The sequence below is a fragment of the Urocampus carinirostris genome, chromosome 7 (genome assembly GCF_059441175.1).
Source record: "Urocampus carinirostris isolate Australia breed hairy pipefish chromosome 7, RoL_Ucar_1.0, whole genome shotgun sequence".
Classification (NCBI taxonomy): Eukaryota; Metazoa; Chordata; class Actinopteri; order Syngnathiformes; family Syngnathidae; genus Urocampus; species Urocampus carinirostris.
The window spans coordinates 36437834-36463702 of NC_142355.1; the positions used below are offsets into that span (position 1 = coordinate 36437834).

The window sequence follows — 25869 nt, forward strand, 5'->3', positions numbered from 1 at the left end:
CGTGCCCTGCTCCCCATTTCGATCACATGCTTTAGTGCAGCCCAGCTAGCATGATGTTGATTTTGTCGTTGCCAACAGCAACTGTCGAGACTTTTTGGACCAATCCATTCATTGTCTGCACCATTTTTCCTCATTAGGGTTGCGGGGAGGCCATTTCAGCTATCCTTGGGCATCCTTGGACACCCTAAACTCGTTGCCAGACAGTCACAGGGCACATAGAGACAGACAACTCACTCGCTCATTCTTACCTTGGGACAATTTGAACCGGCCATGTAACCGGACATGGGTGTTTATGGAATGTGGGAGGAAACCCACACAGACAGTGGGAGAACATGCAAACCCCACACGGGTACACCGCGGTAGCTGGACTTGAACCCTGAACCTCTGCATCGTAGGACTGCGCGCTAACCAGCTGCCGTTTCGCGCCCTTTGGACCAATATTTAGCACAGTTTGTAATAATAATGATATTTATAAATACTCTAATTCAATCCTATGTTTGTAAACCTTAAAGTTAGTACAGTAGTGTGGTCGCTTAGCGTCAAAATGGTGACCGGAACCTTTGTGAGGGACCCGTTCCTTCAGTACGTCTTTCGCCCAAATCAGAAGAAAGAAACCATAGAGATCGACACAACGGTTTACGCAGCCTCAGATCTGTGCGTTTTTTTTTTTAATTATTATTCGAGAAACACAGTAAATTAGGACTGGACATATTTCTTATATTGTTATGCAGTACCTGGTTTGGCCCAAAACAACTCAGAATTAATTTTTTTATGTGGTTTTTTTGGTGTTTATTTGGTCGGACAATTTCTGGTCGGATGTCGTTTCAGGTCAGATTTTGGGAAGAGTGCACCTGTTTAGCTACCAGTCTTCGGGTACTTAATGGGTCAGGACGATCGGGATTGGGTGCAGGTGTTTACAAATGGGGCGAAGGACCCAGAAACAGGGATAACGGGTTTTGGGGTGGCTGTGCCAGGTATGGAAATAAGTATAGGGAAAAGAACGAGTAATGGTCTAGGGGTGTATACTGCAGAGTTGGTGGCACTTAAGTGGGTGGAGATGGGGAATATAAGAAGATCATAATTTGCTCAGATTCTGTATCTGTCCTTGAGAGCATTAAAACATCTCATTCTGCGAATAGGTTAGATATTCACACACATGTATGGGATTCAAGGCCTGGTTAGGACAGCAAGGGCTATTGGTGAATGCAGGAGGGCTGAGACTGTGTTGTCACGTTTGAGGATTGGACACACTGCCTTAAACAAAACTTTGAAATTGATGGGGAAACATGGCAAAAGAGGAGAAGAGAGAAGAATCTGTGGAGCATGTAATAATGAACTACCAGGTGTACAGTGCCCAAAGAGAAGAAATGAAAAGAGGTCTGCTGGAAGTGGGGGATGATGGAGTTTTCAATGAAAAGTTTGCTGAGTTCGGACAGTGAGCCTCAAATGAGGACACTTTTCCGTTTTTTTTTAGAAGCGCGGGGCTTTTTGACAGGGTTTGAGAGATAGAAGAGGTGACGGGTATTTGGTGATAGAGAGTGGTAATGCACCAAAGCGATGGATGCCAACTACCGTTGTACCCAAAGAAGAAGAAAAAATCAGATTTGGAGACATCCGGTTCCGGTCCCAATCGTCGTGGTGCTAGCGCGGAATAACTTGGTAAGTAAATGCGTTTATTTCAGTTCATAGTTGATATTTTTTAAATTAGTGACAAAACGTGACAAATGGTTTGTTTTGTCTATCTCTGTGATTTCTGTTTTGTCACACTGCTGTTGTGGGTGTAGAACGCGATTAGACAAAAGAGGGCCGCTTTGTCAGTCTTAATCTGTTTGTGTAATATAATTATAATTCTTGACATTCATAGACTTACTCGTGAATAGAAAATGCATTATTTGACATTGAGAGAATGCCGTTCCTTCATTCATTGGCAATTTTGATGTGGAGACTTAAGACAATGTGCGATGGCTGTTTATTGTTTCCAAGTGCTGAACAAACAAAATAGATTTAAACAAGAAAATCAGTATTCCTTCGATGCATTTATCTGTTAATATGTTCCATACCCACTGGGGCAGCAGTAGCTCAGGAGGTAGAGCGCTCGTCTTGGGATCAAGGGATCCCAGTTTGAATCCCGGCTCGTCTGTGTTACTTGTCGAAGTGTCCTTGGGTAAGACACTGAACCCCTAATACCCCCAATAAGCAGGTTAGCGTCTTACATGGCTGCAATACAAGGTCGCTATTGGGAAAAGTGGAGCACATTGTAAAGCCCTTTGGGAAGTCATTGACTTGAAAAGCGCTATATAAATGCAGATCATTTCATTTCACTTAATGAACATAATAAATATCAAGTCAAGTCAAGTCATTTTTATTTGTATAGCCCTAAATCACGAAGAGTCTCAAAGGGCTTCACAGATTGTTACACTATATTACACAGACTATTTTCAACCGACAAGAGGAGTAGGTTATTCGTATGCAATGGAGTAGAAGTGAGTTTTAAGTTTAGATTTAAACATTTCCACTGAGGTTGCGGATCGGATCTCAGGGGGAAGAGCATTCCACAGCACCGGTGCCCGGATGGAGAACGCTCTCGAACCAGCAGAAGACTTCTTTGCTCTCGGGATCATCAGAAGACCGGCACTCTCAGATCGTAGGCTTCGGACCGGGACATAGTGGCAGATCAGATCTGAAAGATAGGAGGGAGCAAGTCCATGTATGATTTTGTACAATACTAAGAGAACCTTGAAGTCACATCTTTGGCTAACTGGGAGCCAATGCAGGTTAGCCAAAATCGGTGTTATGTGATCGTACTTTTTTGTCCTAGTTAAAAGCCTCGCTGCGGCATTTTGTACTAGCTGAAGAGACTTGATTCTGGACTTCGGGAGCCCGGAGAGTAGTGCATTACAGTAATCAAGACGGGAGGTAACAAATGCATGAATTATTGTTTCCGCATCAGACTGAGACAGTATTGAACGGATTTTAGCAATGTTACGAAGATGGAAGAAGACAGTTCTAGTAATTTGCTTTACATGCATCTCAAAGGATAGGTCAGGGTCAAATATGACACCTAAATTTTTAACTGAGTCACTCTGTGTGATGTGAGATTTGTCAATGTTCACAGCAGTTTTTGAGAATAAGTCACGGCATTTAGAAGGACCAATGACTAACATTTCGGTCTTTTCAGAGTTAAGACGCAAGAAATTGAGTGACATCCACTCTTTTATCTCAGTGAGACAGGCCTCCAAATTTCCACAGTGTAGTGTGGAAGATTCCTCCAACGGAAGATAGAGTTGAGTGTCGTCTGCGTAGCAGTGGAAGCTGATATTGTACTTGCGAATAATATCACCTAATGGAAGCATGTAAATGTTGAAAAGTAGGGGGCCGAGCACTGAACCCTGCGGAACACCGCAGGTAACATTAAAGGGCTCAGATGTCGTTTCACCATATTTAACACAGTGCGTCCTATCTGAGAGGTAGGATCTGAACCACGAGAGGACGGTTCCTGAGAGACCAATCCATTTTTCCAACCGTTCTAGAAGGATATTGTGGCGCACTGTGTCAAAAACAGCACTAAGATCCAGCAGCAGCAAAAGTGATGAAGCGCCAGAATCCATTGACATTAGGAGATCATTTGTTACCTTGATCAGAGCTGTCTCAGTAGAGTGGTTAGCCCTGAATCCTGATTGCATGGATTCAAAAAGGTTATTCTCGGATATGAAAGCATTCAGCTGCTGTGCCACTACTCTTTCGAGTACTTTAGAGAGGAAAGGTAGGTTTGACACAGGTCTGTAATTACTTAAGATTTCTGGATCAAGGTTGGGTCGTTTCAGTGTGGGTTTAATAACGGCGGACTTAAAAGCTGCTGGAACTACACCTGAGGAGAGTGATGTATTTATAATATTTAGAACTGAAGGCCCAAGGACGCTAAAAAGACTTTTAATAAGTGAACCTGGGAGCGGGTCGAACTGGCAAGTTGTCGGTTTGGCCGCATTCACCACTTGTTTGAGATCATCAAGTGACAGTTCACTAAAACCGGCCATTTTCCCAGGGCAGCCACCCTGTCGTGCATCTGTAAATTTCAGTCCTTTAATACGTGTGGTACTAATACTGTCTTTAGCAATTTCTTCCTGTATGCATTGAATCTTCTTAGTGAAGAAGACCATTAAGTCCGGAGCAGAGTGTGTCGAACTATCTGCGATAGTCTGTTGCCTTGTAAGCGATGCTACAGTGTCAAAAAGGGCTTTGGGGTTGTTCTTTTGAGACGCAATTACCTTCGAAAGGTAGGCCGATTTTGCAGAGGCAAGGGCCGCTTTATACTTTAACAAGCTGTCACACCAGGTTTGATGGAAAACCTCAAGCTTGGTAGCGCGCCATTTTCTCTCGAATTTCCTGCATTCTTGTTTAAGGGTTCTGGTTTCATCAGTAAACCAAGGTGTGCGTCTTTTAGGACGTGATTTTAGTTTTATGGGCGCTATTGAATCCAGCACACTAGTCAGGGTGGTATTGAACTCATTCATGAGTGAGTCAAGCGAGCCATTGTATTTAGGAAAGGATGCAACTGCTCCAGGAAGGAGTTCAAAGAGCTCAGAAACTATGCCAGTGCTTATATTGCGTCCGCTAAATCCTTCAGCTTTTTTAACACTACATTTAGTTAGCACCTCAAATGTCACTAAATAATGATCCGAGATAATGGTAATACACGGTAACACCATAATGTTTGAGGTTAAGACTCCTCGAGTCAGAATCAAGTCTAGCGTGTTCCCATTTTTATGGGTTGGCAAATCAACCAGTTGATTAAAACCAAATGCATCAATTAGAGAACTAAACGCAATAGTACCGTATTTTCCGCACTATAAGGCGCACCTAAAAGTCTTGTTTTTTTTCAAAAGCTGACCATGCGCCTTATAACACAGTGCGCCTTATATATGGCTCAATATTAAATTCGCAAGGTCTCGCAACTACGAGAAACAGCCGCCGACTCCATTTTTCGCGCTGTGCATACTGGGAAATATTAAACGATTGGTAGTTGCCGGGGCTCGTGTTGTATTTGTTTACTAAGTGGCAAAATGGCTACCCCATTAAACTGCTTAATTCATATTCAACAAATACAGTATTTGTCTGAATCCAGGGTTATGACTGGTGAAGATGTAAAGCACAATTTACCTTAAACAAACGCAGAATTATTCAGAATGTCACGTTTGAGAGAGAGAGAGAGAGCGAGAGAGAGAGAGAGAGAGCGAGATTCTCTTTCATACGTGCATTTGTATAAGAAAATGGCTCCTGTTAAGAGACACGCGTACAACGCCGAGTTTAAACTCAAAGCGATCAGTCACGCAGCACAACACGGCAATAGAGCGGCAGCGAGAGAGTTAAACTTAAATGAATCGATGGTACGGAAGTGGAGAAAGGATGAAGATAAGCTCTGCCAAGTAAGGAAAACTCAACAAAGTTTCCGTGGCAATAAAGCAAGATGGCCAGAGTTAGAGGAGACACTTGAACAGTGGGTTGTTCAACAAAGAGCGGCAAGCAGAAGTGTCAGTACGATAACTATACGTATGAAGGCAACAGCGCTGGCACAAAAATACCGGACGTGTTGGATGGCCCATTCACTGAGATATGGTCAATTCGAACACAGCAGAAGAAGAATTCGAGGGATTCGTCGATGAGGAGCTTATAGAGTGATCTTTGTTTTTCTTTTGTGTGTTTACGTTTTACATTTTACAGTTATTATGTTATTGCTTTGCACTCGTTGTTTTTGCACATTACGAGTGTCACTTTATTGCGATTGCACTAACGTTTCATTTAAAATAACAGTATCAGACGTTTTTTTCTTTGCGTGTTGACTAAATGGACAAAAAATAAAATGATATGTCGATGTTGTTCAAAGATGTGTCACGAAAATGCTTTACCTCAGAGAAAATAATAAAACGGCTGTTTATTTATTTTGGGAGTGAATGGAGTTGTGGAAAGCTTGTTTGTTAATAAAGTTTGACCTTTTTGAATATTTTGTTGACATTCCCTTGAGCGTGGCAACATCTAGAGGTTGCATAAAGTAACTACATTCTCTACTGTAGTCAAGTCGTCACATTTATTTACCGTAAATAGCCCTTAATCCCAAAAATGTCTCGAAGGACTGCACAGGATTACAATTACAAAATTGCACAATTACCTGATCTTAAACCAGCATGCACTTATAGCGCCTTATAATGGGGTGCGTCTTATGTATGGCATAAGTTTTAAAATATATCATTCATTGAAGGTGCGCCTTATAACATGGTGCGCCATATAGTGCGGAAAATACGGTAAGTGAACTGTGTGGGGAGTTCATATGAATGTTAAAGTCTCCCATTATTTTAATTTTGTCTGCATAGGTTACTAGTTCAGACAAAAGTTCAGCAAATTCATCTAAGAAAGTTGTGTATGGCCCAGGTGCACGATAGATAGTTATTACATCAATTGACAATAGAGAGGACCGCTTCACAAGAGCCTCAAACGTCTTGTAATTATTAGAGGTACGTGGATTAAATTTGAGCGATTTTTCAGAGATTAGCGCAACACCACCACCCCTTTTCAACGTGCGTGCTATATGACTACTCTCGTAGTCTGGGGGAGAAGCATAATTTAGCGCTAAATACTCATCCGGGCGCAACCACGTTTCACAAAGACCCATACAGTTCAGTTTATAATCACGAATAATGTTATCAACAAGTAAAGCTTTTGGAGCAAGCGATCTAATATTTAACAAACCAAATTTTAGCTTTGCTGAATCATTTGACTTAGCTGAACTCTTTGTAGTCTTTGTCGAGATCCTCAAAAGCTGCCTCGGCCGTGGCTTTTTGTGGGCGCTGTGCGTTAAGCTTCGGTTGTCCGGCGAGGAATGAATGGTGGAATTAGTTACATCCTCGCGTCCATCTTGCTGCTTAGACTTCACACGCTTCACACATCTACCTGCACGGCAACCGCGCTTCTGTTTTCTTTCTTTACGGCGCCGGCGCCGTCGCTTATTAAGAGGAATAGATGTCCACAAGGATGCCGGGTCTCTTTGAAGTTCTCTCGGTATATCATAGGCGGTATAAAAAGTGCCCGAAAAGTCGAAATTTAGACGCCCACCCAACCGAATAAGTTCGTCCCTACTGTAAGTGTTTTTGGCCACACATGTGTCCAAAAGTGAAAGCAAAAAAGACAAGAGAACGGCAATAAATAGAAGATTAGCTGGAGAGCTAGCCGCAAGCATGTATCCATGCGCCGCCATCTTGAAAGCCGATATGGCAACAAAGTTGATCTCGGCCGGGAATAAACAAACCAACGCCAGGCTAGCCGATCAAAACACGTGGTGTACAGCCAGGCTAACCGGGAACCAACAACGAAAAGCCGCTACAACTGTAAATGGGTAGCCAGTCCGAGTCGGGAATAATCCAAGGCACACAGTAAAACTGGCAAAATGGCACACTGGGCAGCCAATGAGGGCCAACCAGTAGCAAATAAAACAGGAAAGCACACGGCAGCCCTGACGCTAACGGTGAGCAAGCGGAGAAAATAAAATATACCAACAGCAACACATAAAACAGAAAATACAATGGAAAATCCAGAATTCCCTACCTCTATGTAGAAATGAGTGGTACGAATTTGCTGTCCATTATAATTGCTATGTGTTTCAGAGCTGGTCTCACATGTTGTGTTAATGGGATTCGCCATTTTGAAAGTGTTGTGTTCCTTCAGTGACGTTACAGCTCTAGCACAAACAAACCAAATGGGTCAACTTTGGGACTAAATTTCTCTAATCCCTTGGAGCGTGAATTATTTTGCACCATATTTGCATAAATTGGGGGAGGTTCAACACACGTTATGTGCCTGGTTGTAAAAAAGAATCTGTTTGGGAACACGTTTAACGATAAATTGCATTGGGAGTGAGTTGAGTGGGATGGTCAAGGAAAGCCTCATGAACTAATTAGACATTGCCTTACACTGGTTCAACCAGAGGTTCACTAAGTGGTTCACCACGGTCAGGTTGGATTTATAGTCTCAATCTTCCCTCTATTCCAGATATAGTGTGAGTTATAGAGTATTCAACCTTTGGTCAGAATTCCGTTTTGCAATGTCAGAGAATGATCAAACAATGTCAAGACATGTGAAGTAAACACCGGGTTTAAAGTCACATAGATATGTTATCTGACTGATACTGGTGGGACGTGAGGTTGGGGTGGGGGGAGTCAGCTTGCAGTTGCGCATCAAAGGATTCCGTGACGACAACACACCAGGGGGTCCGTCCTTCCCAGGGGACCGGAACCGAGAGCTGGTACACGTCTCAACTCGCAACTGCAGTCTGAATTTGGCCAGCAAGAAGGCATATCCTAACAAGAACTGGATCAAAATTCTGGCCGGTTCTGACCAAGTCTCACCTCAAAAAGCAATCAGAGAACCTTGCCAAGTAAGCAGCCAAGCTTGATCAAGCGAGCGGCCAAACCGGTGGGACAAAGCCAGCAACCTCAGAGAAGGCCTCAAGCAACCAGTAGTTAACCTCTCCTTCAACACTCCGCATCCTATGGTCCTCAACCTAACCAGCTCTCAAGCCTACCGGGATTACTCATCGCTCTACAGCTGAGGAAGTAATGACTGGGCCGTCGTCGTCATCGACGCAGAACTTCGCAGAACTTCTCGTTGTTGCTAGGTTTTGGTATTGGTGTGACGTTAAAGGAGGAATTGTATCAAATTACAAAAATGTAATAATCAAGCTAATGTTGTCTATCGAAATGTTGCCAATTTAAGTTCTCAACTTCTAGTGTTCTGTTTTTTTTCTTATTATTGATTTGTCTTCTATTCAAGCATCTTCAGTAGATGATTAGTAAAGTAGTTCATAAATCCAAGAGTGTGTGTGTCTTGATTTAAGTATATGGTGCTATCAAAAACGGTAATTCACCTAAAGTGTCTGTAGCCACCCTTCAGAATAACTAAACAAGGTTTTTCATCCGTTTTCCTGACATAATGATTGCATGTGGTGCTCCAAAAAGTGGAGACGAGTTTTGAAAAGAATAAACTCGGCTCTTTGATTCAATTGGTCAGTAAATTGTTTGTAAGAATAATTTATTTCCCACCATATTGTCTACAGAGGCAACAGTTGTTTTCAATCTTGGATAGCCGATGCCAACGTTGTAAAAATCCATATGTGGTATATATTTACAATGTGTATATTTGACTTTGCAGAAATCAATTGCGATCTTCATACCTGAGTAAAATGTGCACGAGGTTCAAAGAGGGGCTACAGAGAGAACCAGAGCAGATAGAGCCGGAATGTGCACTGTCAGACGCGGTTCGCAAGGAGCATCAAGTGGTGTTGAACCTGGCAGGTTGGTCTCTGTCATTCCTGGTACATCCATGTTTCCAGCTCAGGAAGTCACCCACACCGTACATGTTCCATTCTTAGGTCCTGTTAAAAATCGATAAAAACCATCAAGGGTCCTACAATAACTTAAATTAAATTAGCAATGTAATTTTATATTAATTTAACCAAACATTAGCATAGTGAACATTGTTTCAAAGATGAGACTTGGAAACCCAGAATAACAATGTAAAAAGATGGAAAATATTATGATAAATTTAGTTGTGGATGCGTTCGAACAATGGTGGACGGTGGGGAGTCTTTGACATGCAGGAACACAAACTTCTCAAAGACCTTCATGACCACATAACAGTAATGGACAGAGTTGTTTGTAGAGATGCGTATCTCAAATCCTTACATTTTGTGGGCGATTGATGTAGCGTTGGTCAGGAAGTTAATAGCCTACTAACTTGCAGCCTCGTTCCTGATTCCACTCCCTCCGCCGTCTTGGTCGTTTTGTGATTGGTTTGACCACCCACTAAGATCCCTGGACTCTCGGGATGCCCCTGGGGATATGACTGCTGTCGTAGAAGTTGAAATCCAGTTTTAATCCAGGTTGACGAGTTTCTGGTGACTAGAGACATTTTAGGCCAAGTGTGGATCCAACAGAGAAGGTAAGACAGAGAAGAAAACTAAAAAAAAAAAACTAGCTGGAGAGCCATTAGCTGCCGAACCTGTGCACGCTGTCATCTTCTAAAACTTTCATGCATGTCCCTGAACACATTATTTTCATTTTCTATATTGTCCACATCTTGCTATTCAATTCCTCCATTTGTTTAAACAGTGTGATTTTGTAAAACCAAATCTGTTTTGATCCGCGCAGATGTCGAAAAATCTTTTCCTCTTGGGTGGATTGAGTCGGAGTTGCCTGCTGTTAAAAAGGAGGAGGAGGAGTGGCAGCTTGTTGAAGTAAAGGTGGAAAAAACCTTTACAGATTTGCCCATGACCAGGGCTCCTATGAGAACCACAGATCAAGGTCAGTGGAATGTTCAGCCTGAACCTCAGCTTTTTTTTCATGAATCTTAGATACTTGCTATTCTAGCGTGGGGATTGAAGTTTAGTAGACTCTCAAAACTAAAAAGAAAGACATCAACAGATCTTGAGCCTGCAGGGAGATAAGCCTTCTGATAAGAAAGGCCAACCTGTTCTAAAAGCCCTCCCCGAAGCCTTTTCTTTTTATCACATCTTCAAGGTAACTAAAGCGAATCTGTTCCAAAGGGTGTGAAAAAACAAAGATCAGAAACATGATTAGCCAATAGCAACGAACAACAGCGTGCAATAATCGCCAAAATAACAATATTGCATCCTATGTAATCCACTTTGCAGGGCATGGACACACCAATGCAACTCAATTGCAGTATTGTAATTATTAGAAATTCCAGTAAGGCCGAATACAGCTACGGCAGCATGATGCGGAAAAAGGCTACCTTATTTAACGGATCCTAATCTTATACTGTCCTGGCCACCCACCCATGCGTGAGCGTTAGGGGTTGGGAACCATAGCCTCGCCAATGTGTGACCCAATGGTCTTAACTGGTTCAAACTGGCTTGTGTGTGCAAGAGTGCTTGTAGATAGAAATACGCCAAGCAAGGTCAGCTCAGGTATTTTATTTAATATGCAAGAGGCCTAATCGAACAGTCTGCGACCCCCACATCCTCATTTCTATAAAAAAGTTTCATACAGCAAAACCAAATGTGTTTTGTGCCCTGCAGATGTTGAAAAATATCTTCCTCCTGGATTTCAGCAGCCAGAGTTGCCTGATGTTAAAAATGAGGAGGAGGAGCGGCAGCATTTTGATGTGAAAGAGGAGAAACATTTCACAGAGTATCCCGTAACCGTGGCTCTTATGAGCACTGGAGATCAAGGTCAGTGTAAGGTTCTGGCCTGAGCCTCAATGTCGTTTATTTATTTTTAAGGCTCCCTATAGGTTTTCTTGAAACATTCTGGAAACATGTTATTACTCACCTTTATGGGCATATTTTATTACGTTTGCACAGGTTGTGTATTATTCTTGTGCCTCATTTTTCTGAAGATTTTTTTTTTTTAATAATTCTCAGTCTACTGGTAACCATGGAAACTAGTTGTCTGTTTTTTGTGGGGGAGCACATTCTTACCCAAACAAACAGCCTGGAGAAGAATGGGCAGGCCCCGGCTGTACTTGCCTAAGATACACCACAGGAATTGGTGCCCTGACAACCCTGGGCGTTTAAGGATCCGTGAGCAGTGATACTAGGCATAAGAAATAGGAAGCGGCATGTTGTCATTTATCAAATTACTGGATGTCAGAAAGATGAAATATGCAGCTTTTGAGCCTTTTTCAGCATAATGAGGAAGAAGTCTGCTTTGTCTATAGCCTCTTTTCCACTACATGGTTCCATCTCGCAGGCACTAAGAACTTTTCCGAGTCTTCTTTTCCATTACAGTCGTAACTATAGGATGGTAGCTAGATGTCATCTCCATGCACAGGCGACATACTCCCTCTTGCTGTCAAAATAGCGACCTACACGACATCAAATTGGATTCTTTTCCATCCAAACTTGCAACCATAAATACATTTTGGTGTCACATATATGCCGTACCAAATTTAAAATGTTTAGAAAAGGTTTAAAATAGGGGGTAACTAATTTTTTAGGGGTGTAACGTAATGACCGATGTGACTCTGGGACCATAAAATATAATCACACGAGGACTATGTGATTATGAGTGCATATAATGTTTATTAAGATATTGTAATAAATCATTATTTTCAAGGCAAGTGGATCTTTTTAGATGTTCTTGGATATTCCTATGAATCTAAAATAGTTTCATTTCTTTTCTAAAAAAGCTTGGGCAGTAAAAGTGTTTTTACCTTCTTTTCGTTTACTATATTTACTTAGTTTCCCTAACTTTGTGTAAATGCAAGGTGGGGATTTTGTAAGGTTTATTGTTCTATATTCTTTATCAATTATCCATTATCCGTTATTGGTCAGTTCAAAATACGCTACAAAACTTAGGAGCCGGGACTCTTACTCTCAGCCAAAAGGCCAAGCTAAGGTCCTAGCCTTAAAGCCTTGCCGCGATCATTGCGAATGCACTGTTCCTGGAGGTACTGCAATACTGGGCCGATGCGTGGAGTGGACAGAGCAAGCTCTTATTCCATCTCCCGATTGCAAAAATCAAACTTACAACATTGTTGTATTGCTGTATTATGGGCACTTATTTGGCGTGGATAGTTCACAAGTCCAGAACTACAATGCAAGGTATTTCAGTTGTCATGTTGACCTGTTGGCTTGAAGTGCAACATCCCGTTTGTGTTAAGTTTTTATTTCAGATGTGAATACTTTATATTAGGGGTGAAAACGTTCGATTTTTCTTTTTATTAGTCTTTATATTGTATTTTTTTTCGAACTGGAGTGCAACCGTAAATTCGTGGTAGGAATCCACTGATAATACATGTGATTCTGATTCTGAACTGCACCTAACTACCTGAAGATAAATGATTGGATATAAATAAACCTTTTGTTTTGGACCTTTTTAAAAGACACATTTTCGTCTTGGTCTTGTTATGTTGGGGGCTTTAGCATTTCAATTACCAGAATCTTTAAAAAAAACAATTTTACAACAAGGGGAAGCACTTATACCTACAAATATTTGTTTGTATTATCTTCACACAAAATTAGAATAATAAAAATACAATTGTGCACAAATAAGTGTTTGGCTGGGTCTGCAGGTGCATCCCTCTCAGGTGAGGTTGCAACTGTGAATGTCTCCTCTTGATTGCAGGGTGTTGAAGCCTGGAATTATATCAGACTTTTTTTTAATAAAATACCTTTAAAACCGCTCATATTTATGTTGGACCAATCCCGTCTTGCCCCCTAATCCAGGTAGTCTCGATCACCGGTAGCAGAGGACAATTGTAGATTGCTATATTGACCTGTTTTAAACCACTGTGCCAGGGCACACTAGTGTGCCGTGAGACTAGCACTGCAGGAAAATTTCCCAATCTTATCTTTGCCGAAAAGCATGCCATTGTTTTCTTTCTTCAGATGACCCGTCAAATAAGGGGCAGCAGATTACTATTTCTATGTCCTAATTAGAATCTTTTCAAGATGCAGTACAATAATAATTTATATTGTTTGATGATGTTTTTTAAGATTACAATGAATAATAAAACAAATCAAAGTGAACATTTTGCACGGATTTGACTGATGTCAAAAATTTCCCTAATACTAAAACAACAAAGATAGAATTTTGAAAGAAAAAAAAAATCTCCACTGGCATATCATGTTTGCTCAATTCTCGTATTACTTGAATTTTTTTCTTTTTCTAGAAAGACGAGATAAAAATATCAACTGTAAGAATGTAAGATTCAACTGCAAAATGATTAAGTCAAAGATGTTGCACATAATTTTGCTTATGTTTCGTATTTTCTGCACTATACGGCGCATTGTATTATAAGGCGCACCTTCAAAAAATGGTCTGTTGTCACATATTTTCCATACATAAGGCGCACCGGACTCTAAGGTGCTACTGTAAGAACGCTCACAAGAGTCTGAAAGGTCAGTCAAACTTTATCAACCCCCTTAACATTCTGTTGAGAAGCAAATGCGTGTCTCAGACATAGTGTGTGTACAAAATAAGTCATACCACATATCATAGAAAAACTCTAGGGATTAAAATTATGCAGTTCATCTAAAAATATATTCATCACAGAAAATTGCGATTAGTCTCAACAGAGATACCCCAAAAATATCAAGCCAGGGTAGCTCACCAAAGACGTTGTCTTGCAGCCATCAAGTTTCATGATAATATGCAACCGTGGTTCCCTTGCGTCCGTGAGTGCAATGAATCCAACTGTGTAAAATTTTTACGTACTCCAAAGCACGTGATACTGCCGACAAATAATGCATCAATGGACATTGCTTGTTGCTAGCTGTCTGTTGTCAATTTCAGGATTTGTTTTACCCCGCTTTAGCCTATACGAGCATGTAAATGCTAAAAAGGAACCGCCTCCTTTATCTCCAAAAACCTTTGGCCAATAGTGACCGATTAAAATAAGAAACGGTTTGAAAATGTAGTAAAAGCCATAATTACAGTAAAATCATGAAGCAAAATGAATACAAAATGTTTATAATTTCATTTTATTGACCTCATGATTTAGGATGAACTATTTAACATTACCAACAGAGGGTGTGCTTTTAGATTTAACAAGACAAACTTGTGCTTTTGCTCAAACAGGTTAAGGAGTATATGTGTTTAAAAATACTAATGAAACATGGCAAACATTCAAAGAGGGATTTCAAGACTTAAAGGAAATACTAAGCCATGTGTTTTTTTATGGTTTACTATGAATGAGCACCCATGCTAATATAAGCTACGTAAGTTAGCTTACCCTACAGCATAATATCCAGCAGTTGGGACCACTTCCTCGCCAACTTACCTAGGCCGTAATCACTGGTAGCCATAACTCCAAAATGTACTTTGTTGGGAAAGGTAGTAGGCGGACACACAATGGCGAAGTGTTAGGACCAGATGTGTGACCATTTATTTCCCTTGTAAATAGCTGCAATTTGTTTTGGATGCAGCCCTCGGGGAAGATCCTTTCTGATATATCAGAAGTCTGCAGGGATGGACGTCACTGACTATTCAGTGGTTGCCAGTGACTGGCATGATTTATTAGTCCGTGGCACTATCTTGAAACATCGACAGAGGGGGTACCAAAATCTGTAGTGCCAGGGACCAAGAACCAAGTCTTCTGTGAGGCCCCTTCTCAAGGTTTTTCCTCATGCTGAGGTTTTGAGTTTTTCTTTGCCCGCATTTTGGTTTAAGATCAGGCGATGGTGTAATTGTAATCCTGTGCAGTTCTTTCAGACATTTTTGTCATTAAGGGCGTCACAAATAAATGTGACTTGACTTGATGGAAAACAAAAAAAGGAGAGTTGAGGCAGGCCAGAACCGTGTATTGAAAAGTGGCATAAGATGGTCCCTATTTGTATACTGCCTTGGGCCCTACCCACGCGGGGGGGCGACTCCGCCTCATCAATGTGCCAACGTGTAACCGATTGCTCAAAACTGGTTCGGACTGCATAATGTTTGCGAGAGTGCTTATAGATAAAAAGGCACCACAAGCAACGACAAGTCACAGTAGGTCAGCCCAAGTCTTCTGCTATCTGAAAGTCCGACTCTTGTATTTTTACTCAACTAGGAGTCAATAAATTGTACACACTGGAGTTTAAGGAAAAAAATGATCCCAGCCGTAGATATCCACTTAAAAAATATCTATAACCTGCACTTACAAAACTACTTTGAACCTTAAATATTCACGATTTTTTATTTTTTTTCATGTCTGCTATTATTTAAACCTATTACTTCCATTTGATCATTTTACAAAAAACAACAGAACGGTTAAATTTTAAGAAACCAAATGTGTTTTGTGCATTGCAGATGTTGAAAAATATATTCCCCTCAGGGGGCAGGAGTCGGAGTTGACCGTCATTGAAGAGGAGTGGCAGCCTGTTGACATAAAAGAGAAACATTTCAGAGAGTTGCCTGTGACTTTGAGCAGCGAAGACGAAGAGCAGGACAGATGGAAAGAGCCCCTTACCACTGATGACGACGATAGGTCACACTGTCCACACGCCGATGGCGACCAACAGTCGGATGGTGATGCAGCGAGTCAGGGAAATGGCAACAGCTGCATGTGTTCACAGTGTGGCAAAAAGTTGAAATGTAAAAAATATTTGAAATGGCACATGATGATCCACACAGGTGAGAAGCCTTACAGTTGCTCTGTTTGTGGTAAAAAGTTTACTCAACGGTGTAACTTAAAAAGCCATGCAAAAACCCACACTGGTGAAAAACCCTTTGGCTGCTCCGTTTGTGGTCAAAGATTCTCTCAGAGAAGGCACTTAATTGGGCACATAAGAACCCACACTGGTGAGAAACCCTTTGCCTGCTCGATTTGCGGTCAAAAATTCACTATTAATCAAGCCTTAAAAATACACACACAAACCCACACGAGTGAGAAATCCTTTGCATGCTCGGTTTGTGGTAAAAAATTTGCTCAACGTAGGAATTTGAAACTACACACCCGAACCCACACTAATGAAAAACCTTTTGCCTGCTCGCTTTGCAGTCAGAGATTCAATTACAGTTGGCACTTAACCCGACACCTAAGAACCCATACTGGTGAGAAACCTTTTGCCTGCTCCGTTTGTGGTCAGAAATTCACTACTAGTCATGACATAAAAACACACACTTTGATCCACACTGGTGAAAAGCCTTATAACTGCTCGATTTGTGGTCAGAAATTTGCTCATCTTTCGACTCTAAAAAAACATTCAAGAACGCACACAGGTGAGAAACCTTTTGCCTGCGCCGTTTGTGGTAAAAGTTTCAGTGAAGGAAGTAATTTAAGTAGACATGTGAAAACTCACAGTAGTGAGAAGCCTTTTAGCTGCCACATTTAAGGCATAAAAAGTCACTGATAGTGGGACACACCAACGCACACAGGTGAGAAGCTTTTCGCCTGCTCAATTTGCAGACAAACATTCTCAGATCTAGATAAAGCTTAGCGACACAAGTGTGCTTTTGAGAATAGTGGTGATCACTGCTTGATAGGATCACAATGATTGCATATTGTCCAAATAATTAGCATTTCTATCCGACAGAATTGAATTGTGTCCTCTTAACTTTACATTATCATGCTCTGGGTTTACAGGTTCTCTTTTTATTGAAATATTGTTTTTTAAAATTGAGGTTTAATTTTCAGTGAGGTGCGTGGCATTATTCCATGGCCAAAACTCCCAACTGTATATGTCAACTAATTTAATAGTATTACAATGAGCTTTTTGGAAAACCACCTATTAGGGGTTGACCATTTGATGTGTTATGATCATAATAATGTGTTTGAAACTGAAAAAATGTGATTGGTGCCTAAGTACCTATTCTAAAAGAAGCTTGCTTATGTTATTTGCATTTTAGATCTCTCAACTGCTTTACTTCTTTTTTTTTATCTCTTTGTTGTCTGCTCAGATTTGTTATAAGGAGTTTTTTGTTTTTGTGGTCCTCTTAGAATTAAATAAATGAAATACTTGGAATTGACATCCAGTGATATTCTTGTTGGTCATTCATCATTTTATATTGTAGTTCTCTTGTATAGTGAGTGCAAAGTGGATACGTTACTAACAAGCGGGGCTCCTTTTCTGAGCCAGTCCAGCAGCTTGAGGCCTCAGTTCACAGATTGCGAACTTTACAGAAAAGATCTTCATAGGTTTACTTGGTATTGTATTTAACTTAATAGTGAGCATAAAACAGCAAAAAAAAAAAACATTAGAGTTAGCGTTAGCATGCAAACCGCAATTAGTTTCAGGCACAAATGCAGCGATTAGATTGCCCACAGGCTAAGACAATAAACACATGAATGACCGAATTAGAGTCCTGGACGGTGACGGTGTTGTAACGGCTCTCAATCTCTGGTCACGCATATTCCGTCCGTGTCCGAATGGGCACACACATGACCTAACAACATAGTGACACCATTACAGATGGTAATACACCAGCAAACAGTAGGCAAAAACAAAAAAAGCTATTCTGTCCAAAACCATTAGCAATGACTAGTTAAAATGAACATTTGTCTAGGTTCAGGGCAGTATTTGAGAGCAAATCACGACAATGAGCTGGACCAACCAACATTTCCGTCTTTTCTGAGTTAAGGCAAGAAAAAATAAATGACTTCCATCTTTGAATCTCAGTAAGGCAGGCCTCCAGATTTCTACAACTTAACTGACCAGTTATCAAACAAACAAATATTTACAATTTATTGCACAAAGATTGGCCCGAGATGTAAAAATAGGGCAATAGCTGTGAATGAGAAATAATAGTGCATTGTAACGATAGTGCAATGAAAAGAAGTACAATAACATTTAGCAGCAAAAAAGTCACAGGGTATATTTTTCGTGGTTTCGTGGAATAGTGTAAATTTTCAGTTGTATATATGTTCACAGTTTAATTTATCAGCAGCAAAAAAAAAGGGAAAAAAATAAAAATCAAGATATTTTCAGATTTGTGCGCTTGTTTAGGGTGGTTATGCTATATAAAAATCAGTGGGGTACACTTTGACGATATTTGATGGTACCTGGCGTAGCGCAGGACACGTAACATCAACGAACTAATACCGGTAGTTTGAGATGGGAACGTATCTGGTCCGATTTTGTTTGAGGTCGGACTCTTTTTGAGCCGAACAAATTTGCCCCCTGCCATTAGTCGCTGTGCCAGCACGGGAAAACTTGGCCATAACTTTGTAAGTAAACCACTTTATGTGTTTATTTTAGTTCCTGGTTTGATATTTTTAGTTTGAAAACGACTCGTGGTTTGTTGCATCGATATCTGTTTTTGCTATTGGGTAACATTCTCTACGTATGTGGAGTAGATATTCAGACAAATAGAGGGCCGCTTTGTCATTTTTAATGTGTTCGGGTGGTATTATTATCATTATTGTCATTCGTAACCGTTCTTATAGTTGACCAATGCATAAGATGCAATGTAGAAAACACAATTGTTTATTGTCAATTGTGATGTTGAGTCTAAAGAGAATACACATGCCGTCTATTATTTCAGTCTTTAGAACAAACAAAATGATTCGTACGTAGCCAACTGCACGAAAGTGAATATCTACAAGGTGGGAACCATGTACCGTACAAAACATGACATTACGACACGTAACATGATTACAGTTAAACAAGGATTTCAAGCCGCGACTATTTCCCCCCAAGCTTTCAACCCTGCGGCTTATGCAATGATGCGGCTATTTTATGCATATTTTCAAACGGCCGCCAGTAAGACACGTGGAATATATGTGTCGAGGAAGACGCAAGTTTAATGTAACTTCACGCTTTGTGCATGAATAAAACTAGCATGAACAGACCCTCATTATTGAAAAGGTGTCAATCGAAAGGGGAGGGCTAACTACTATATGGGGTATCATTTTAAGAGTCTGGTTTTTTTTTGCAAACGGAAATAATGTAGTGAAACGAACGGACTACAAGAAGCAACGTCCAATGAAGCATTAATGTTTAAGGCGGATTCCCATTCATCTGTCGGCATTATTGTGTGTTTGTAGTCAACATTTTATACTGTTGGATTTTATGGATTGTCCTTGATGCAGACATTCAAAGATGTTCAAGACGCCCAGGGCTCGTACGTAATGGTGAGTTACTATCGTTTCAGACTAATCGTGATGTTTCTTTGATAGGTAAATTTTGATATAGCCATCATATCTTGATTCCCAAGAGTTTAAGCTTCCAAATGATATGTTGCGTCACCTATTTTAGTGACTGGTGACATTGCACAGACACATATTTGTTTTTCAAAAGTCTGGTGACCCGGAACGTTAAAGGGTTAAGCAACCATATATTATTAACTCTTTTTATGTATGGTCTTTCTTTGTAAATATCTCATGTTTCAAAGTGAGCACATGTGGCTTATAGTCAGGTGTGGCTTATGAATGTACAAAATGTTTTTTCCTTTAAAATGTTCTGGGCATGGCTCATAATCAGATGCGTCTTATAGTCAGAACTTTACGCTAATCCACAATCATTTCTATGCTGCAAAACACAGTGGGAGTTGTAGTATAGAGAAGAATGATACATTCAAACTTAAAAAAAACTAATGTGTATTTGTTGATTTCTACCACACATTTCTGTTTTATTTTTTGCCACCATGGCAAAAAGGTGTATCAATCTCTAGATAGTGGATTCCATAATTGTATCAAACGACATATGGTATGTATATATATTTGACTTGGCAGAAAAACAAGTGTGCTCTTCAAACCTGGGCAAAAATGTGCACGAGGACCACAGGCGAGGTTGAAGAGGAGTTTCTGAGAGCGTCAGAGGAAACGGAGCCAGAACGTCCACAGGCGGACGAAGTTTGCAAACAGATTCGAATTGTGTTGAACAGAGCAGGTTGGTCACTTTAGTCCCTGCAACCATGAATATTTCTCACCTTTTGGGGAAATTGGCCGTTTTGAAGTCATAATGGGTGACCTGCATGAATTGTGTAGATCAGAAGAGGGATTCTTTAGAGAGGGGTGGGTCGTTCGATTTTGCATAGTTGAACCAAAAGTTTGAGGTACGGGTGGTTTTTAAACAAATTCTTATTAGTTATTTCTTTTTTGTTTTGTCTGATTTCATTGATCCTTCATAAAGAACAAACTTCTCTCTGTTTGACCAACGAACAGATGAATGGGTGCTTGACAAGGGTAACATATTACATATAGGTTCAAGACTTCATTGATAGCAGTTTTTTGTCATCTTGTAGAATCTCAAAACGGTCAAGTCATGTTCATTTGTGAAGCCCTCAATCACAAGAAGACTACAGACTATTATTACACCATCTGCTGATCTTAAATCTACATGAGGGCAAAGAAAAGCTCAAAACCTCAGCATGAGGTAATTAAGAAACCTTGAGAAGTGGCCGCACTTAAGGAAACCCTCCTTCCGGAATGACCAGGCTGCAATGGGGTTTTAAGGGCATCATCAAACAATACACAGACAACATCAACATAAAATTTGCAGATCAAATCTCACAGGACAGAGCTTTTCACAGCACCAGGGCCCGAATGGTGACCCTCTCAAACCTGCAGATTTCTTCTTGTCTCTTGGGATTAGACCTACATTTTCCGAGCAATATACAGATAGGTCAAAGCTCTGATGGCAATTTGACAAGTATCCTTAATTGGCAAAGCAAGAAAACAGACGGTTAACAGAATTTAATTAAATGACAATACAGCTTACATTCCAAATGTTAATGCAGGATGATTAAAATAATCCACCATATCAAGTAAGTCCAAGGAAATGCTGTAAAACGATTAATTTTCCACATAATTGACATAAGTTACACAAAGTTGTTATCAATGACAATCAAAGCAACTAAATTCAAGTGTCAGATGAATTTCGGGGGAAAATCTTAGACTGGACTGGAGCGTGCTAGCTCTAGAGCAGGGTTCGGTAACCTTTTTGATCCAAAGAGCCTTAAGGGCAAACAATTTTTTTTTTTATGTCTAAAATCAACAAAACCTGCTCTCCAGACTAAAGCTCATTCTTCAGCTTATTTTATTTTACTGTGTGACATTTGGTGATTTATGAAATAATAATGCCGGATCCTGTGTTCCATTTCAATAAAAATATACCACTTCAAATTTTGTCTCTCTCCTGCATTTACTTAAAGGATTTGTCTGTAACTTAAACATATTACTTGCTGATGCCATTTTCTGGCTAAAATCCTTATTGCAGCCTCTGCCAGACCTTCTGTTGCAGGTGCAAGTACTTTGCCAAACTTTCTTGGATGCGCTTGAATAAAAAAAAAATCTTTCTTTCATCTATTTTGGGTTTAGTGTTGGGATTTGGACTGTTTAGAAAACACTAATTTTCTCATTTTCGACATTTTCATCCCAGAATAAAAGAAAACCGCAAAAACGCTCGTGAAATCACTCTCCTTCCGTTATCCCCCCGCCTCCTTTTGTAATGGGCTCCGTGGCCGATGATAAAAGTGAAATTAAAGCAGAAAAGTGCTGCACAAAGACTACGCACCCCACTTTTAAAATCTTTGAGGTTTATTTTGATTGTCATTTTGTCTCAATAACGGTTTCAAAACAACCGACAACTGGCTGGCAACCAGTTCAGGTTGTCCCTTGCCCACTGCCTGAAGATAATTGTGATTGCCTCCCGCAACCCCACGACCCTATTGAGGATAAGTGGCACAGAAAATAGATTGATTGGATGGATGGATGTACATAACTACTTTGAAATATAAATATACATATATGTCACTTAACACATTCTTATTTTTCCATATTTCTCTTTCGTTGTAAAATTTAAAACAAAGGTTCCAATTTTTCTGAACCACGTGTGCTTTTTGTCCCGCAGATGCCGGCGAAAAATATAATCTTCCTTGGCGGCAAGAGTCTGAGTCGCCTGTTGTTAAAAAGGAAAAGGAAGTGTGGCAGCCTGTTGAGGTGAAATTGGAGAAACACTTCACAGGGTTTCCCGTGGCTGGGGCTCCTACGAGCACCAGAGATCAAGGTCGGTGTAAGGTTCGGCCTAAACCTCGGCACGGTTCTTTTATCTGAAATGCCCGCTATACTAGGAATAGGTGGGGGCATGTTATCACATAACTGGATGTCAGATGGAATACACAGCTGTGGAGCCTTATTCAGCATGATGCTAGCCTTATGTAAGATGGTCCCTATTCGCAGGAGACAACTCCTTGTCATCAATGTGCCAACGTGTGACCAAATGGTCTAAACTGATTCAGACTGGATAGTTTGTCTGAGAGTGCTAATAGATAGGAAGGTACCAAGCAAGAACAAGTCACAGCGACCTAATAGAACTGCTGCTCCCCTGCGTTGAGACAAGTCAGCTGAGGTAGTGCGGGTATCAAAACTGCGATGTTTTTCAAGACCAAATGTGTGTTTTGTGCTCCACAGGTGTCGAAAAACATCTTTCTCCTGATTTTCAGGAGCCACAGTTGCTTGGTGTTAAGATAGAAGAGTGGCAACCTGTTGAGGTGAAAAAGGAGAACTATTTTACAGAGTTGCCTGTGACTGGGGCTCCTTTGAGCAGCGGCGATGAAGAAGAGGACAAATGGAAAGAGCCCGTGACCACTGATGATGACGACTCATCACACTATGCACACGCCCATGGCCACCAATGGTCAGGAGGTGATGCTGCGAGACATGGAAAACGCAAAGGCAGCATGTGCTCTGAATGTGGCAAAAAGTTTACAACAAAGTTTTATTTGAAAATGCACATGATGATCCACACTGGTGAGAAGCCTTTTGCCTGCTCTGTATGTGGTCAAAAGTTCGTTCATAGGGGGGCCTTAAAAACACACACAAGATCCCACACTGGTGAGAAGCCTTTTTCTTGCTCCTTTTGTGGTCAAGAATTTGCTCAACGGGAGACTTTAATCAGACACACAAGAACCCACACTGGTGAGAAACCTTTTGCCTGCTCAGTGTGCGGTAAAACCTTTTCTGAAAATGGGAGCTTAAAAAGGCACAAAAGAACTCACACTGGTGAAAAGCCTTACGCCTGTTCATTTTGTGATCGAAAATTCGCTGACAGTGGGACCTTTAAAGTACACACAAGAACCCACACTGGTGAAAAACCATTTGCCTGCTCGGTTTGTGGTCGTAAATTTGCTGAGAGTGGCGCCTTAAAAAGACACACAAGGACCCATACTGGTGAGAAACCTTTTGCCTGCTCCGTTTGTAGTCAAACATTTTCTGACGGCGGAACCTTAAAAACACACACAAGAACCCACAATGGTGAGAAACCTTTTACCTGCTCAATTTGTGGTAGGCTATTCGCAGCTAATAGGGATTTGAAAAGACATATAAGAACCCACACTGGTGAAAAACCTTTTGCCTGCTCTGTTTGTGGTCAGAAGTTTGCAAAACGTGCAACCTTAAAAATACACACAAAAACTCACACTGGTGAGTAGCCTTTTTTGTGGTAATTTTATTTTCATTGGAGTGAATTCTTGAAAATACATTTGAGAACCCACTCTGGTGAGAGACTTCTCCTGCTCAGTTTGTGATCAGAATAAAGCTGAGAGGCACAAGTATGAACAGTGGTGATTACTCTGTGTGATATGTTTTCCTGCCCAATGACCAGCTTTGTGTATGCCTAACTACATTTGCATGCTATGGGGTCATGAGGTGTGTCTTTTTATTGAAATACCTTACGTTATTTTAAGCTTAAATCAACACTACATAACTAACTTGGGCTTTCATTCATATTTGCATAACACTGTTAATAAAAAAGTCCACTCAGAATTAGTTTAACAGTACCTAACTCCTGGCATATTTTTTTATAGGTGCCATGAAACTGAGATGATTGGTATTTGTGCCAAAAATGTCATTTATGTATACTGCTTTACTTGTTTAAGTACTAACACTCATGCTAATGTGATGGTCAGACAATGGGTGGTCTTGTAAGTCCTTGTAAAATGACTAAATGTCAAGGTTTTCATAATATTTACTCTAGATATATAGACTGATTTTAGAGGGATCAATTCTTTTTTGCATCTTAATGCACCACAGGACAGGCAAGCTGCTGGCTTAACGCACATACATAAAACTTGAACTATATGACATGTTATACTCCTTTACTAGTATTACTATGAACCCATGGTTTTTGGCCACTGTCTTTTACAAGTGGCACGGGTGATCTAGAACAGCTTTTCTTATTTATTTTATTGCTCAGATAATGATGGATGCAAAATGTGCTTGTCAAAATTTTGCAAGATAACTGCATTTTTGGAAACCACTAATTGGGGGTGGACCATGTGACGTTTAATGCTGATATGAATTGGTTTGAAACGTTTTTAATAAAGTGCTCGGAGAAGGTGCAAATTGGTGAGAGAGTGAACTGCGTGATGCCTTTTTTAATGCCAGCATACAGACAAAACGTGAAAGCAGTCAATCCTGGTCTGAAACAAATAAGGGTGTGGCCACAGGAGGTCACTTATGTTCTTCAGGATTGTTTTGGGTTTCTCTAGAGATATCTAGAGAAACAACCAGCTACGACAACGTCATAAATATTGAGTCGTACACAGACATAGTGAGTTCATTGATCACTAAATGTATTGATGATGTGACCCAAAATGAAAAGCGTCACCAATCTAGCTAACCAGATGCCGTGGTTGACAGAAGATGTCCACAAGCTGCTGAAGGCTAGAGACAAGGCCTTGAGAGCTGGGGGATGTAAATAAGGTCTAAGACGCCTAGAGCGTTGGCATTAAGAAAGCAAAAAATATATACAGACAGGCTAACTTCCCACTTAAAGAACAACAAGAACACAGAGCCTAGGGCAAGCATCCAGCCTATCAGAGACTTCTGGCCTGCAGTGCAAAGTTGTGAGAGTGACACCCCCCTGCTCAACATTGTGAACTGCTTATTTGCATGCTTTGGGGCACAGAACAACACACGCCGACAGAGAACACCATCACCTTCACACAACCAGCCCCTGTGCTTGCCTGCTGCCAGTGTAAAGAGGACACTTAATTCCATTAACACCCTGCAAACCAGTGGGTCCAGACATCCCTGGTAGCGTGCTGAAAGGCTGCGCAGAAGAGCTGAAGGATGTCTTCACAGATATCTTCAACAGCTCCCTCAGGCAAGCCACTGTCCTTGCATGCCTCAAGACCGTTACCATCATATCTGTGTCAAAGACATCTTCACTATTGTACTTTAATGACTACCGCCTTTGCACCGACACTTATTATAATGAAGTGCTTTGAAAGACTAGTCTTGTCATACATCAAATCCACCCTGTCTCCCACCCTGAATCCATATGAGTTTGTATTTAGAGAGAGATAAAGAATGCAATCAGCCATGTCCTCATGCACCTGAACAAAAAAGACAAGTATGTGAATATTCTGTTCATAGATTTGCGCGCAGTATTCAAAATCCTAATACCATAACAACGTCACACTGGGTATTTGTATATTGTAT

At 40.7% G+C, this 25869-nt stretch overlaps 2 protein-coding genes and 1 pseudogene across 4 annotated transcripts; 2 read left to right on the forward strand and 1 right to left on the reverse strand.

Moving 5' to 3' along the window:
* The first annotated feature begins 1563 nt into the window (after nucleotides 1–1563).
* Nucleotides 1564–17463, forward strand: LOC148363194 (uncharacterized). The gene is made up of 5 exons (XM_088340812.1): nucleotides 1564–1659; nucleotides 9196–9338; nucleotides 10194–10346; nucleotides 11084–11236; nucleotides 15795–17463. The coding sequence occupies exons 2-5, from the start codon at nucleotides 9227–9229 to the stop codon at nucleotides 16817–16819; spliced, it is 1443 nt and encodes a 480-aa protein (XP_088196938.1). The 5' UTR covers nucleotides 1564–1659; nucleotides 9196–9226; the 3' UTR covers nucleotides 16820–17463.
* Nucleotides 12435–12614, reverse strand: LOC148363195 (U2 spliceosomal RNA; annotated as a pseudogene).
* A 1096-nt stretch (nucleotides 17464–18559) lies between the features above and the next one.
* On the forward strand, nucleotides 18560–24773 carry LOC148363196 (uncharacterized). 3 transcript variants are annotated; one of them, XM_088340813.1, is made up of 5 exons: nucleotides 18560–18651; nucleotides 19471–19557; nucleotides 20158–20314; nucleotides 22277–22432; nucleotides 22837–24773. In XM_088340813.1, exons 2-5 carry the CDS (start codon nucleotides 19510–19512, stop codon nucleotides 23853–23855), a joined length of 1380 nt encoding a protein of 459 aa, XP_088196939.1. In that variant the 5' UTR covers nucleotides 18560–18651; nucleotides 19471–19509; the 3' UTR covers nucleotides 23856–24773. The 3 variants fall into 3 exon arrangements, with proteins under 3 accessions (XP_088196939.1, XP_088196940.1, XP_088196941.1); XM_088340814.1 differs by having other exon boundaries at nucleotides 18566–18651; nucleotides 19516–19557; XM_088340815.1 differs by lacking the exon at nucleotides 19471–19557 and having other exon boundaries at nucleotides 18599–18651.
* The last annotated feature ends 1096 nt before the right edge of the window (nucleotides 24774–25869 follow it).

Excerpts from the sequence above, each read along its gene's own strand:
- LOC148363194 (XM_088340812.1), top strand. The coding sequence starts at position 9,227 with ATGTGCACGAGGTTCAAAGAGGGGCTACAGAGAGAACCAGAGCAGATA. Across the intron at positions 9,339-10,193 it reads AGTGGTGTTGAACCTGGCAG|ATGTCGAAAAATCTTTTCCT; the intron begins GTTGGTCTCTGT and ends TGATCCGCGCAG. Across the intron at positions 10,347-11,083 it reads TATGAGAACCACAGATCAAG|ATGTTGAAAAATATCTTCCT; the intron begins GTCAGTGGAATG and ends TGTGCCCTGCAG.
- LOC148363196 (XM_088340813.1), top strand. The coding sequence starts at position 19,510 with ATGCAGACATTCAAAGATGTTCAAGACGCCCAGGGCTCGTACGTAATG. Across the intron at positions 20,315-22,276 it reads AATTGTGTTGAACAGAGCAG|ATGCCGGCGAAAAATATAAT; the intron begins GTTGGTCACTTT and ends TTTGTCCCGCAG. Across the intron at positions 22,433-22,836 it reads TACGAGCACCAGAGATCAAG|GTGTCGAAAAACATCTTTCT; the intron begins GTCGGTGTAAGG and ends TGTGCTCCACAG.